This window comes from Rhincodon typus, chromosome 38 (genome assembly GCF_021869965.1).
Source record: "Rhincodon typus isolate 14 chromosome 38, sRhiTyp1.1, whole genome shotgun sequence".
Taxonomy (NCBI): Eukaryota; Metazoa; Chordata; class Chondrichthyes; order Orectolobiformes; family Rhincodontidae; genus Rhincodon; species Rhincodon typus.
Genome location: NC_063369.1, coordinates 5,102,150 through 5,115,841, shown reverse-complemented (window position 1 = coordinate 5,115,841; position 13,692 = coordinate 5,102,150). Strand labels below are relative to the sequence as shown.

Here is a 13,692-nt window from a genome sequence, read left to right as displayed (position 1 = left end):
CGCATTGTATCTGGAACAGGGCACTTTACATTTGCCTTAAATATAAGAAAAAAGTTAGGGTCGAGGCTACCTTTTTAAAATATTTTGAGGGAGTCTGGTCTGGTCCGTAACATTTCAGATTGTGCCCCCGCCTTGAGTCCGCTCCATGTGTGATGAGAGACAGGGCTCCCAGCAGTAAACCCTTCATTGAACATCACTGTCAAAACAGACATGACATCAAAACCTTACACCTCACACTCATCAGGACACAACCAAGAATTCCACATTTCAAAGGGAACAACAATTTACACACATTTTGAAATTTAGTATTCTTGCATGTGTCCTGATGAGTGCAGGATTAAAGGCTATCTCTTCCCTTCAATAGTACTCAGTTTCTGTGTTAGTAAGCAACTAAACCTGTTCCCCCAATCAAACCCCCGTCCTGTTTCATGTTGTCTCTGATACCTTTCCCAAAAATATTGGGAATATCCAGCAGCAGCTTCTGATATTGCAATCACTAGGGGGTTGAGCTGAGGAAGTGACGGTCAGCAGGTCATGTGGCATTCTCACAGCTGGCACATAACTAATATGCCATCAGGCCACATGGACAAAGTAAACAACTGGTCGATCAGTGACCTGCAAAACATGCTATAGCTTCCAACAAACAAATCAATGCGTTATTGAAGCCTCCTATGCTGCAGAAAAGCCTGGTGCTGTGAAATCATTAACCTGAAATAACTCTTATCAGGCCATACCCAATCATCAATCACCCTTTATTCACAAATGCATAGGCTTTGACTGTACCCCTGAGTCAGGCATTACAGGAGCTCAATATCCCAAACACTCACCCTTTTTATGACAACCAGGGCTCCCAGATTGAACCAGGTTAACAGCCCCAATTAGGGAGCTCATATTGTATGAGGCTCAGTTGGCCGACCACTTTACAATCTGTACAAAACCATTAAGCCATAGAAGAAAGCCGTTCTGCCTATCAGGTGTGCAGTAGCTCTTTCAGGAAGCAACCAGTAAGCCCTTTTCCAATTCTCTTTCTCCACACCCCTGAATGTTTCATCCAAATACTGTAACCAATTCCACACAAAAACAACTGCAGACTCGGTTTTCTCCAGGCAGCACCTCCCCAGATCATTTTTTTTTAAAATTTGTTATTGCCATGTATCTAGGTACAGTGAAAAGTTTTGTTTTACGTGCAGTCCAGGCAGATCATACCATACAAAGTGCATTAGGGTAATAGAACAGTGTGAGGAACACAATTACGGCTGCAGTGAAGGTGCACCGAGGGTGAGATCAACATTAGATTTGAAATTTGAGGGGTCCATTCAGAAGTCTAATAACAACGGGGAAGAAGCACAGATGTTGGTGCCTGTGATTAAGCTTTTGTATCTTCTGCCTGACAGAAGAGATTGGAAGAGGTTATAGCCAGAGTGGGAGAGGTCTTTGATGATGTTGGCTCCCTTCCTGAGTGAGCAAGAAGTATAGATGGAGTCAATGGATGGGAGGTTGGTTTGCATGATTCACAGGGCTGTGTTCACAACTCTCTGTAGTTTCTTACGATCCTGGTCAGAGCAGTTGCCGTACCAAGCTGTGATACATTCTGATGAAATGCTTTCTAGGGTGGGTCTATAAAATTTGGTAAGATCTTTATGGCCTCAGCCTCTTGAGGAAGTAGAGACGTTGTTGTGCTTTCTTGACTGTGACATCAACGTGGGTGGACCAGGACAGATTGGTGATGACCATCACTCCCAGGAACTTGATGCTGTTGACCATCTCCACCTCAGCACCATTGATGCAGACAGGGTTGTGCCCACCACCCCACTTCCTGAAGTCAATAAGATCCTAAACAGTTACTGTGTAAACAATGGTTTTTCCTTATTTTCACCTCTGTGGCTCTTTTTCCAATTACTTTAAACCTGTTCTCCAAACCGGTACCCTCTGGCTAATAACCCTCAGCCTTCTTAGGCAAGTTCCCCTTTATTTCTTTTATCTAAACTCTTCAGGATTTTAATCTCCTCTCTCACGACCCCTCTGAGCTCTCTTGATGGTAAACAACCTTGATTTCAGTCCATTGATGTAACTCGAATATTTGGGCTTTGAAAACATTGCGGGATGTATTATTTTCCCATTGTACAACTTTCTAAGCTATCTGCTTGTTGGTCTATCTGACTGACACATTGGCTGCATCGATCGGAAATACACTTTGCTCCTTTGTCTTTGATCCTAGCCTCATAGGACCTTATAAAAAGACACAAAAAAAGTGTTCATCTACCTCAAAGGATGTTGTGCTTGAGTTGTCACGGTTACTTGAGAGTGTTTATGCCTCTGGGTTTAGTGCCTGTCACCAGAACTTGGTAACATACCAACCCCGACACTATCAGTCAAATTATTGTTCCCTTGAAATGTTCTCACTTGCTAATTCATTTGTGAAGTTATAATAAGTGGTTGAGATCAAACAGTTCTCCTCTACACCCGTTCAGTGAATTTATTAATCATTCCCAACAAAGCTGCTGAATAAATTGTAACTTATTGTAATATTTATAAGATTGTAATATTAAAAGGGGGAGTTGGGTAAGTGCTTAGCGGGAAAGATTGAAAGGCTTTGAGGAGAGAGTGGGATGAATGCGGCAGGGGAAGGGAGGCATTGGGGGAAAGAAGAAGGTAGGGAATAGTGGAGGGAGTGATGGAGGGGGAGGGAGAGCTGGTGAAGGCGGAGCTAGTACAAACGTAGAGTTGAGGCCTAGCACAGGTCAATCATGATCTTGTGGAATGGTAGGTCAGGCTTAAGGAACAGAATGGCCTCATCCTGCTCCTGTTTCTTATGTTCTTATGTCCGGAACAACATCCCGTCACTCTGCCTATGAGTTAATGGTTAAGTGATGGAATACTCCCCACTTGCCTGGGTGGATGCAGCCCCAACAATACTCAGGGAGCTCGACATCATGTAGGACAAAGCAGCCCCCGCTTGATAAGCACCACATCCATAAGCATCCACTCCCTCCACCATTTCAGTAACAGCAATGTGAGCTATCTACAAGCTGCACTGTAACAACTCACCCAGTGCTCCTCAGACAGCACCTTCCAAACCAATGACCACTTCCATCTGGAAGGACAAGGGCAGCTGATACATGGGAACACCAGCCCCCTGCAAGTTCCCCTCCGAGCCCCTCACCATCCTGACTTGGAAATATATTGCTGTTCCTGCAGTGTCATTGAGTCAAAATCCTAGAAGTCCCTCACTTAGGGCACTGAGGGTCTACCTACAGCAGTCCAAGATGGCAGCTCACCACCACTTTCTCAAGGGCAACTAGGGATGGACAGTGAATACTGACTCAGCCAGTGATTCCCACATCCCATGACATAGTTTAAAAAATTAGAGCAGAGGCAAGGCGAGGTTTATAATTGGGCACTTAACATCTAATTACCGGCCCCACTGGGCCCTGGGAAAGTGCCTTCTAAAAACACCACTCCACCCAGGGGCCTATTGGTGGCCTCAAGAATGCAACAGCCGAATCTTCAGGTCCACCCACCTGATATCACACCCACAGGTGACCTGTGACATTCGGCTTATCATGTTGAATTCGTACCACCCCTCAGAGGTGAAGGGTGTTTGAGTCAGATGGCCTGTGTTGGAAATGCCAGGCAATGCTCTCGGAATCAAACAATTCAAAAGGACAACCTGCATTGTTTGAAATCACGAGCAAGGCTGGCGTAAGCCGTTTGACTTTTACACTTTATTGTTAAAAGCTAGCTGCAATAAATTGCTGTTAAAATACCATTTTTTTTTAGTGCCTGAGAGCAGGGTATGGCTGTCCTCATCTGAAGGGAAATCAAGCTGTCTGGGAGAAAGATGTGTACTTGTAGAGTCAGAAACAGTCCAAAACACTTGACATGCAAGGAATGATTGGAATGCAGTCCATCTGAATTTGGTAAATGCATTACAGCAAGATCCCACAAATGGAGTAGGTTAGAATGATCTGTTGCAGGTGGTGTTTCTTGAACATTCCCATTCCTTATTGATCAACAAAAATCTCCCGAACCAACACTTAATTTAACGTCTTTCCTGAAAGATAGCACCTCCCACAGCTCGTAGGTGACTGAATGCTCAGCAAAAAAGCAGTTAGCTTGTCGAGGCAACTTAGATCAAATTAAAAATATTAAAATTGAGAAATAAGCTAAATCAGACTCTAAAATAAAAGTAGAATTCTGGAAATCTGAGAAATAAACACAGCAGGTCTGGTAGCACCTGTGGAGTGAGAAATGGATAATGTCTCGGGTCCAGTGTGACACTTCTTCAAAACTGCACCTCATTGTAGCAATTATTTGATGGTAAAACAGAAATGGCATTCGGAGAGGACCTATTGATTCAAAACGTTAATTCTGTTTGGTATGACTCCAACCAAGAGAGATTTTCTCCCAGCTGTCCCTCCTGATTCCAACTGACTCCAGTTTTAGCGTCACAAGGTCATACAGCAAAGACACAGACCCTTCAGCCCAATCATTCCATGCTGACCATAATCCCAAACTAAACTAGTCCCATCTGCTTGGCCCGTATCCCTCCAAGTATTTCTTATTCATGGGTACTTATCTAAATGTCTTTTAAGTATTGTACCTCTACCCACATCTACCTCTTCTCCCCAGAGGTTCATTCCACACATGAACCACTTTCTGAAATTGCCCCTTATGTCTTTTTTTTTAAATCTTTCTCCTCTCACCTTAAAAATATGCCCCCTTGTTTTGAAATCCCCAACCTTGGGGAAACATGCCATTCACCTTGTGGGATAACAAGGTGTAGAGCTGGATGAACACAGCAGGCCAAGCAGCATCAGAGGAGCAGGAAAGCTGACGTTTCGGGTCGAGACCCTTCTTCAGAAATGGGGGAGGGAAAGGGGATTCTGAAATAAATAGGGAGAGAGGGGGAGGCGGATAGAAGATGGATAAAGGAGAAGATAGGTGGAGAGCTTTCGGTTTTTAGTGTCCAATAAAGCCGAGTAGAATTGTGAGTTCAGGTTGTGGATCCTGCAAAGAATAAAAAGCAGGAGAGGTCCTTTGCAGGTCTGGGAGAGGGAGGCACTGAGCTGGGGTAGGCTTAATTGTAGTGCCAGGAGACGCCGACGTTTTGCTGCGAGTGTGTGTTTCAGGAGTCGCAGGGAGAAACGCTTCTGAAGGATCTCAATGTTCTGATTCACCTTGTGGGATGTTACCCATGTATCGCAGAAAGCAGGACAAATCTAACCCTGCAATTATCTTACCTCTTACGAGTTTATAAACTCAACTAAATTTAACTAATATAAACTAAATTTAAAATATCTAAAGTTTTATATATTTTGTACGAGCTCCTTGATGTCACACTTGGTCAAATGCTGCCTCGATGTCAGGCACAGTCACAATCACCCCACCTTAAAATCAACTCTTTTCTCCATGTAATGAGGTCAGGAACAGAGTGCCCTGGTGGAATCCATACATCTAATTGAAGAACAAGTTAGTGCAGAGTAAGTGCCTCTTCACTTCTTTTGCCGGTTTTATTTTATATTCATTCATGGGATGTGGGCATCACTGGCCAGGCAGCATTTATTACTTTTAATACATTTATTTATTATTAGTTAAGTGACAATCAGATCAACTGGATCATGTAGGCCAGAGCAGGTAAAGATGAGAGTTTCCTTCCCTAAAGGACATCAATGAATTAGATGGATTTCTCCCCCAACAATCAACAATGCATTCATGATCATCATTAGACTTCTAATTCCAGATAGTTGTTGAATTACAATTTCCACCATCTGCCATGGTAGGATTGGAGCCCAGGTCCCCACAACATTACAAGGGTTTCTGGATTATTAGTCGAGCAATAATACCACTAAGGCCATCACCTTCCTTATGATTAAGAGTAGACTGGAGTAACAATTGCAGTGTTTGATTTGTCCTGCTTTCTGCGGAAAGGATAAACATGGATAAGGATAAGCAAGGATAAACGTTGTCAGTTAGGGGCCAGTGTTGTAGCTGTACTGGAACAACCAGGCTAAGGATGTGGTGAGTTCTTGAAGTTGTTGTATCAAAGGGTTTCAGCATAGACAGGACCGTAGAATGGAATCCACAATCAAGACAGCTGTGATCTTATCAAATGGTAGAACAGGCCCGGGATTGGGAAAGGGAGGTGGGGGCTGAATGACTTACTTTGCTCCAAATTCACATGGAACATAAATATTCTCCCTAGAGCTTTACATGTGTTTCCCCTAGCTGTTTCTGAATCTTCAGTCACCAGCCTCTCAGGTGGGTGGCACGGTGGCTCAGTGGTTAGCACTGCTGCCTCACAGCGCTAGGGACCCAGGTTCAATTCCAGCCTCAGGTGACTGTCTGTGTGGAGTTTGCACATTCTGGGTGGGTTTCCTCTGGGTGCTCCGGTTTCCTCCCACAGTCCAAAACTGTGCAGGCTAGGTAGATTGACCACACTAAATTGCCCATAGTGCCCAGGGATGTTTGGGTTAGATATGGGAAATTAGGGGCATGGATCTGTGTGAGATGCTCTTCGGAGGGGCAGTGTGGACCTGTTGGGCCGAATGGCCTGTTTCCACACTGTAGGGATTCTATGATCTAAGTCAAAACCTGCCGTGCTATTTAAAAACAAAAATTCATGTCATTTCACCCCATTGCTCTTGTCGGTGATCTTTCTTCCATGTCCTCCCCTGGCCGATGGAAACCTGTTTGCCAACTCTGATCAAACCCCTTGTGATTTTGACCATTTCTATTGATCCCCCCCTTTAACTTTCTCTGCCTTCATGAGAAGAACCTCTGCTTTTCCAGTCTCTCAACATGACCCGAAGTCCCTCATACCTGAGACCATTCTGGTAAAGCATCCCTGCAAGCCCTTCATGTGGTCACCTGGATTGTGGTGACCAGAATGCAGCATGATATTCTAGCTGGGTCCTAAACAGTAATTTATGAGGATCTGTGGGAGCTCCCTTGTTTCTTTTTGCACTTTGTGCTCTATTTCTGAAGCCCAAAGGAAACTATTTTGTTTTCAGAAACATTTTTTCAACTTGCATCAGCAAAGATCTGTCTATGTGACCTTTAGACCTTAAGGTCATAAGATATAAGAGCAGAATTAGGCCATTCGGCCCATCTGTTCCGCTTTTCAATCATGGTTGATATGTTTCTCAACCCCATTCTCCTGCCTTCCCCCTCTAACCCTTGATTCCCCTTCCTAATTAAGAACCTATCTCTCTGTCTTAAATACACTCAATGACTTGGCCTCCACATCCCTCTGTGACAATGAGTTCCTCAGATTCACCACTGTCTAGCTAACAAAACTTTTCATCTCAGTTCTAAAGGAACGTCCCCTCAACCTGAGGCTGTGCTCTCAGGTCCTACTTGTGGAAATATCTTCTCCATGTCCACTTGATTCATGCCTCTCAGTATTCTGTAAGTTTCAAAGAGATTCCCTCTCATCCTTCTAACTTCCATCGAGTACAGACCCAGAGTCCTCAGTTGCTCCTCATATATCCCTGCGATCATTCTTGTAAACCTCCTCTGAACCTCCTGCAATGACAGCATATCCTTACTTAGACACTGCTCCTTATATTTCCAAATGCATTCTGACCACAGCCTTATACAGCCTCAGTGGTACATTTCTGCTGATGTATTCCAGCCCTCTCAAAATGAATGCAATCATTGCATTTGTCCTGTTTAAAATGATTGCGCCCATTTCATTTATAATGATACAACCTTTTGAGATGTTAAAAGCTGCTTGTTGTTCCCTCCCCAGGCAATTACTGGATCGACCCCAATCAAGGCTGCTCCAAGGATTCCTTTAAGGTCTTCTGTAACTTCACTGCAGGTGGAGAAACCTGTATTTTCCCTGACAGGAGAACTGAAGGGGTAAGTCAGCAGGGACATTACATGATGCAGTGAGATCAGAATGGTTCTATCAATGGAACACCGCACACAATTGAATACAAACCATGGTGTTTCCAGGCCCTCTTTATTCACTCACTCAACTAGCTAGTGCTATTCAGTGTGCCCTCTCCTTCTCTTTTTCAGTCAGTTCTACACATTTCAGAAAGAAATATTCGCAATTATTTGCACTGAGAGTACTTTCCACAGCCATTAATTCGTTCTGAACAGCAATGCTTGCTGCGCAGCAACTTCAACATTTTTTGTTAATTTTTTTGAAAACTGTTTTTAAAATTTACAGCCCCAAAATAAAGGCCTTGTTGGTCCATACTGCTGTTATGTTCCTTCTTATCCTCCCTCTTCATTTTATCCTGTTTTTATATCCTTTCAGTCCTTTCAAGAATTGAAGGGCTTTTCGTATGAGAAGTTGAGGAGGTTGGGCTTGTACATTGAAGTTTAGAAGAATGATAGGTGACCTTATTAAAATATAACAAGATATTTAGAAGGCTTGATAGGGTAGATGTGGAGAGGTAGTTTCCCCTTGTGGGAGAGCCTAGGACCAGAGGGTATAATTTCAGAGTAAGGGATTGCTCCTTTAAGACAGAAAGGAGGAGGGATTTCTTCTCTCAGAGGGGAATGAATCTGTGGAATGCTTTACCACAGAGGGCTGTTGATGCTGGGTATATTGAAGACCGGGGCAGACAGATTTCTGATGGGGTAAAGGCAGGAAAGTGGAGTTGAGGATAATGAGATCAGCTGTGATCTTGTTGATGGGCCAAACAGCCTACTTCTGCCCCTACATCTTATGGTGTTTTTCCTTGATGTGTCTGTCTAGCTTCTGAAATGAATGCAGCCCTGCTGTTCACCTTAACCACTCCCTCTGAGTAACCAGTTACACATTCTGCACCACCACCACCACTACCCCCAACTCCCCTCCCACCCCCGCGGCCCACCACCACCACTCTTGAGTAAAGAAATTGCAAATCCATTCCTGATGGATTGATCGGTAACTTTACTGCTGTACTGGAGTTTTGTTCCTCCTATATGGAAAGTCATTTTTTTAAGTATACGCTAATGAACCCCCTTTCGTAATTTTAAAGAGCTCTACCAGGTAACCTCTCGGATTCTGACAGATGAACTGTTTCACAAATACATTGGGCAGTAGGGACCAGCTGGAAGCATACCCAGACAGAATTGTTATGGCACAGAAGGAGATTGTTCAGCCCATCAGTTACTGTACTAGCTCCATTCTCTAATGCCAATCTCCTGCATTATCGCATACCACTGCACACTATTTCATCTCATGTTGTCTTGAATTTCCCCATTGAACATGCCTTCCATCACACTGCCAGGCATTTCCAGACCCTCAAAACTCACCGAGTGGAAGGTTTTTTTTCTCACGTCGTCCTGGCTTTGCAGACTTTGCGTTAAAGGAAAATAGCCTGGAGCTCTCGATTATCTGTCCAGTGGCAATGCACTACCCCTGTGCCTCACAGAATATCAGGACATAGTAATGGGACACTCTGCCTGTGTATCAAACCTCCCCTCGTTGTGGCGATGCCAACTACAAATGGCAAACGTTTCAAACCCTTGCTTTCTGAAGCACTTGGTAAACCTCCTATTAAATTTAACAACTGGAACTGATGCAGTTTGTAGTGTTTATTGTCCATTTCTGAGTGTGACCCATTCAGTGACTAACCCGTGTATGTCTGCGCTAGGGCTGATGCAATGCTGACCTCATGCCATACTGTCTCTAACAACCACTGTCATGTCCACACACTCTGACTTTTCCAGGTTAAAGTTTCATCTTGGCAAAGGGACAAACCTGGAACCTGGTACAGCAAATTCAAGCGAGGCAAGCAGGTAAGATTTCCTGAATAAGACTGTGCCTTTAATTCCCAATATTGACAATTTATCACATGTATCATAAGAAAGAGAGTTAACGCATTAGAGTGCGAAAGAGGGAGAGAGAACTCATTGCAAGTGTTACAGAAGGTCAAATAAATATGTAACTGAGTACAGTGCTCCTCACAGGAAGGGATGCAAGCAGGAGTAGACCAAGCAAGGATTAGGTGGTAGTGCAGTGGTAATCCCAGACTAATGCTCCAGGATGCGTGTTCAAATCGCACAGCAACTGGTGGAGATTCAGTTCAATTCATAAATCTGGAATTTAGAAGCTAATCTCAGCAATGGTGACCATTTAAATCATTGCCGATTGTTGTAAATTCCCATCTGATTTGCTGCTGATCTGTATGTGACTCCAGACCAAGGTTCCTTAGGCAGCACCTTCCAAACCCACGACTATTTCCAACTAGAAGGTCAGGCAGCTGATACATGGGAAAACCACTCCCTGCAGGCTCCCCTCCAAGTTACTCACCATCCTAACTTGGAAATATATTGCTGGTCCTTCAGTGTCTCTGGGTCGAACTCCCACCCTTAGGGCACAACATGGATATCCCTATAGCTCAAGGACAGCAGCAGTTCAAGAAGGCAGTTCATCACCACCTTCTCACAATAGTTATCAAATCCACCTTCTCCAAAAGTTACATGACCTTGTGTAACCATGAAGTGAACACCACATTCGGTTCCACTTTTGACCTTTGAGTCGTTAAAAAAAAACAGACAATCACAAACACACTGGTACATTCTCTGCAATATGGCAAGGTCTAACCTTCCATTTCTTAGTTTACATTAAAAAATGTATCCTTTCCAAAATACTGTAACAATTCAACTAATGACTATGGTTAATTGCTCTCACAGACACAGACCATTCAGCCCATCTGGTCCATGCTGGTATTTATACTGCACACTGAGCCTCCTTCCACCTTACTCCATCTCATCCCTCCAGCAAAACCTCCTAGCCCTTTCTTCCTCAGTTGCCTACTTAGCCTGTCCCTCAACCGCACACAGAAGGATCCCGTTGCCAACCAAGGCAACGTTGATGTAACTTTGCCGTGTGGTTTCCCTACTCTCCTCTTTGAGTGTGTGTCTTCTCTCTCCCCAGCTCATGTACGCCGACGCTGATGGCAATCCTGTCCATGTGGTCCAGATGACCTTCCTGCGCCTCCTGAGTGCCACAGCCCGGCAGAGGTTCACCTACAATTGCCAGCAGTCCATTGGTTGGTACGATGCTGCTGCAAAGAGCTACAAGAAGGCAGTGCGTTTCCTAGGAGCCAACGATGAGGAGCTGTCGCACTCCAAGACCCCGTATATCAGTGCCATCTATGATGGCTGCAAAGTAAGCAACAATTCTTCTGACTAGGGGGTCAACCTGTCGGAGGTAAACAGTTGAGTATTTGACCTGTGCTGTTGGGATAAAGTCAGCTGATTCCCCCAGGGTAAGGGAAGGGGGGAATCAGCTGACTTTATCCCAAAAACACAGGTCAAATACTCAACTGTTTAGCTCGGACAGGTTGGAAATGGAAATGGGGGGAGGCTGCACTATTCGATACACCAGACTTCAGCTAAGATGTTGAACCGAAGTATTCTGTTACAACGATCAGTTCAGCACAGGAATAGGCCCTTTGGCCCATCAAGCCTGTGCCGGCACATGATGCCTTTCTAAACTAAAAACCTTTTTGCCTCTATACAAGCCATATCCCTGTATTCCCTGCCTGTTCATACATTTGTCGAGTTGCCTCTTAAATGTTGCTATTTTAGCCACCCCCTCTGGCAGTGCATTCCAGGCGCTTACCACCCTCCGTTTGGAAATGAAACCTGCCTCTCACATCTCCTTTACACTTATCCCTGTTTTATCTTAAACCTATGTCCCCTAGCAATTGTCATTTCTATCCCGGGAAAGAGACTGGGACTGTCCATTCTATCCATGCCTCCCATCGTTTTGTCAACTTAGGTCAGAAAGTTGGATTTAGCTGGTAAAAGGTGACAAAGCACTGTTGGTGGATTGATATTCCCCTACCCCCTCCCCATTACCTGGCCAATAATCCATTCCTCAGACAATTTCACTGAAACAGTTTACCCACATCTGTCCTGATGGGCTTAAGGCCAAAAGCTTAGGCGCCCCGTCCCCTTTTCCCTTGGGAATCCTCATGTTCTGTCTGAGCAGGCGGCTGTTTTACTCAAATCCGCTCTCCTTTAACACTGCGTCCTGTTTTCCCTTGCAGCTGAGGAAGGGCACTGACCGGACTGTGCTGGACATTGAATCTCCGCGTGTTGTTGACTTGCCCATCAAAGATGTCGCTGTGACTGACTTCGGAGAGCACCAGCAGAAGTTTGGTTTTGAGGTTGGCCCTGTCTGTTTCAACAGCTAAACCTCAGAACGCGTGCCCCACTATTTTCTCTGTGTCATGTGTTTTTAAATGCAAAATGCACATTTTTTTTGTATTCCCTTTTGTCTCTATTATTCATGCTGCAGATGTTTTTTTTTATTGTGTGTGAATAACAATAAAATAATTCTTGCCCTTGTGGGGCTCAAGTCTTATGACCTTTTGAAGAGGCCAAGTCAGTGGTGGTTATCTCTGGGTCATTCTAAATTCCACAGTTGTTCTGCTCTGATGGTAGATGGCTAGGAGAGTCTTCTTCCCAGTAATTCCCGATTGTTGCAGAGGACTGGTGCACCAAAACTCCTCCCTTCGAGAGGCGTCCTTTCTCCAATAAGATTCAACCTATGACCTACTTCCTCAGTCTCCTAACACACAGGCATTTGCAAGTGAAGTGTTGAACCAGGAGATTACATTAAGGATTTGAAGCCAATCCCTTGACACTGCTGCCTTGGTAATGAAGCTGAGAAAGCAAAATAAGAAACTACATTCAACACTGCTTCGGCTTCAGGCTGACATTTTCCTGTGGCCTCATTGAAGCAATGCATTAAAAATGCCCTTAAATCTGGTAGATTGACCCTTTATCAGCTAGTTTATTTTTCAAAAAAGAAAACCCTCAAATTATGTTTTGACTGCTGAAAAATTAACTAACCCCTACTTGGATTCAGAGTCTACAGTGAAATCTTTAGCATGATGTCTACCTGTAACTGAGTGGTGGATGTATGTGGCAATTAGCCCAAGGCTCCACCCTGATGCACAGAGCTTGATCGCATGCTGGTGTGCCTTTGTTTGCAGCAGGATACCATTGGCATTCATTTATGTAGAAATACAGAGAGTCTACAATCCCCAAAAAGAGGCCATTCAGTCCACCAAAATGGTCTATGCTAGCATATGTACTCCACTTATGTAGAAATACAATGAGTCTGCAACCCAGAAACAGGCCATTCAGTCCATCAAATGGTCTATGCTGGCATGTATACTCCCCGAGTCTCCTACCTGCCATGCCCTTCCTCCCTTACATACCCCACTCCCCCCCCCCCCCCCCCCCCCCCTCCCCGAACCCATCCAAATGTCTACTCTTATCAAAAAGCCTTTCCCTTCAAGCAGTGGAAAAGTTTATTTGTACTCAGGATGAAATGAGATGGAATATTCAATACCCAGCTGCCTTGAGTCAGTCTGTGGATCTACCTAGGCGTGAACATTGGATCCATTTCAACCCCAGCCGGTTACATCTGCCCATTTCACCAGCAGTAAATCCCTCTACTTGCTGAGAAAGCTATACTATCTCAGAAACTGGGCAGCCACAGTTTAAAATTTGGATTTTGACTCCTTCCAACCCTCCCAAACCTAACCCATGGATTCCCCAGAACATTTTGTTTTCAGACTACCATGTGATTTAAGACACAACCAACATTGTGCTTGCAATGTGGAGTTGACAGGGGTTTGCAAAATTCTATCAGAGTTACTTCCAAGGGCAAGGTGAAAGGCGGCCAAATTAGTGACTAAAGGTCAAAATTAAGAGATGGAGTAA

At 44.3% G+C, this 13,692-nt stretch overlaps 1 protein-coding gene across 1 annotated transcript in view; it reads left to right on the top strand.

Annotated features, from left to right (window-relative positions):
• Nucleotides 1–13,193, top strand: part of LOC109916792 (collagen alpha-1(V) chain-like) — a 259,059-nt gene extending 245,866 nt beyond the window's left edge. Inside the window, exons 58-61 of the mRNA XM_048617801.1 lie at nt 7,754–7,866; nt 9,676–9,744; nt 10,886–11,119; nt 12,006–13,193. Coding sequence (XP_048473758.1) covers nt 7,754–7,866; nt 9,676–9,744; nt 10,886–11,119; nt 12,006–12,152 — 563 coding nt within the window. The 3' untranslated portion in view covers nt 12,153–13,193. The remainder of the gene's footprint in view (nt 1–7,753; nt 7,867–9,675; nt 9,745–10,885; nt 11,120–12,005) is intronic.
• The last annotated feature ends 499 nt before the right edge of the window (nt 13,194–13,692 follow it).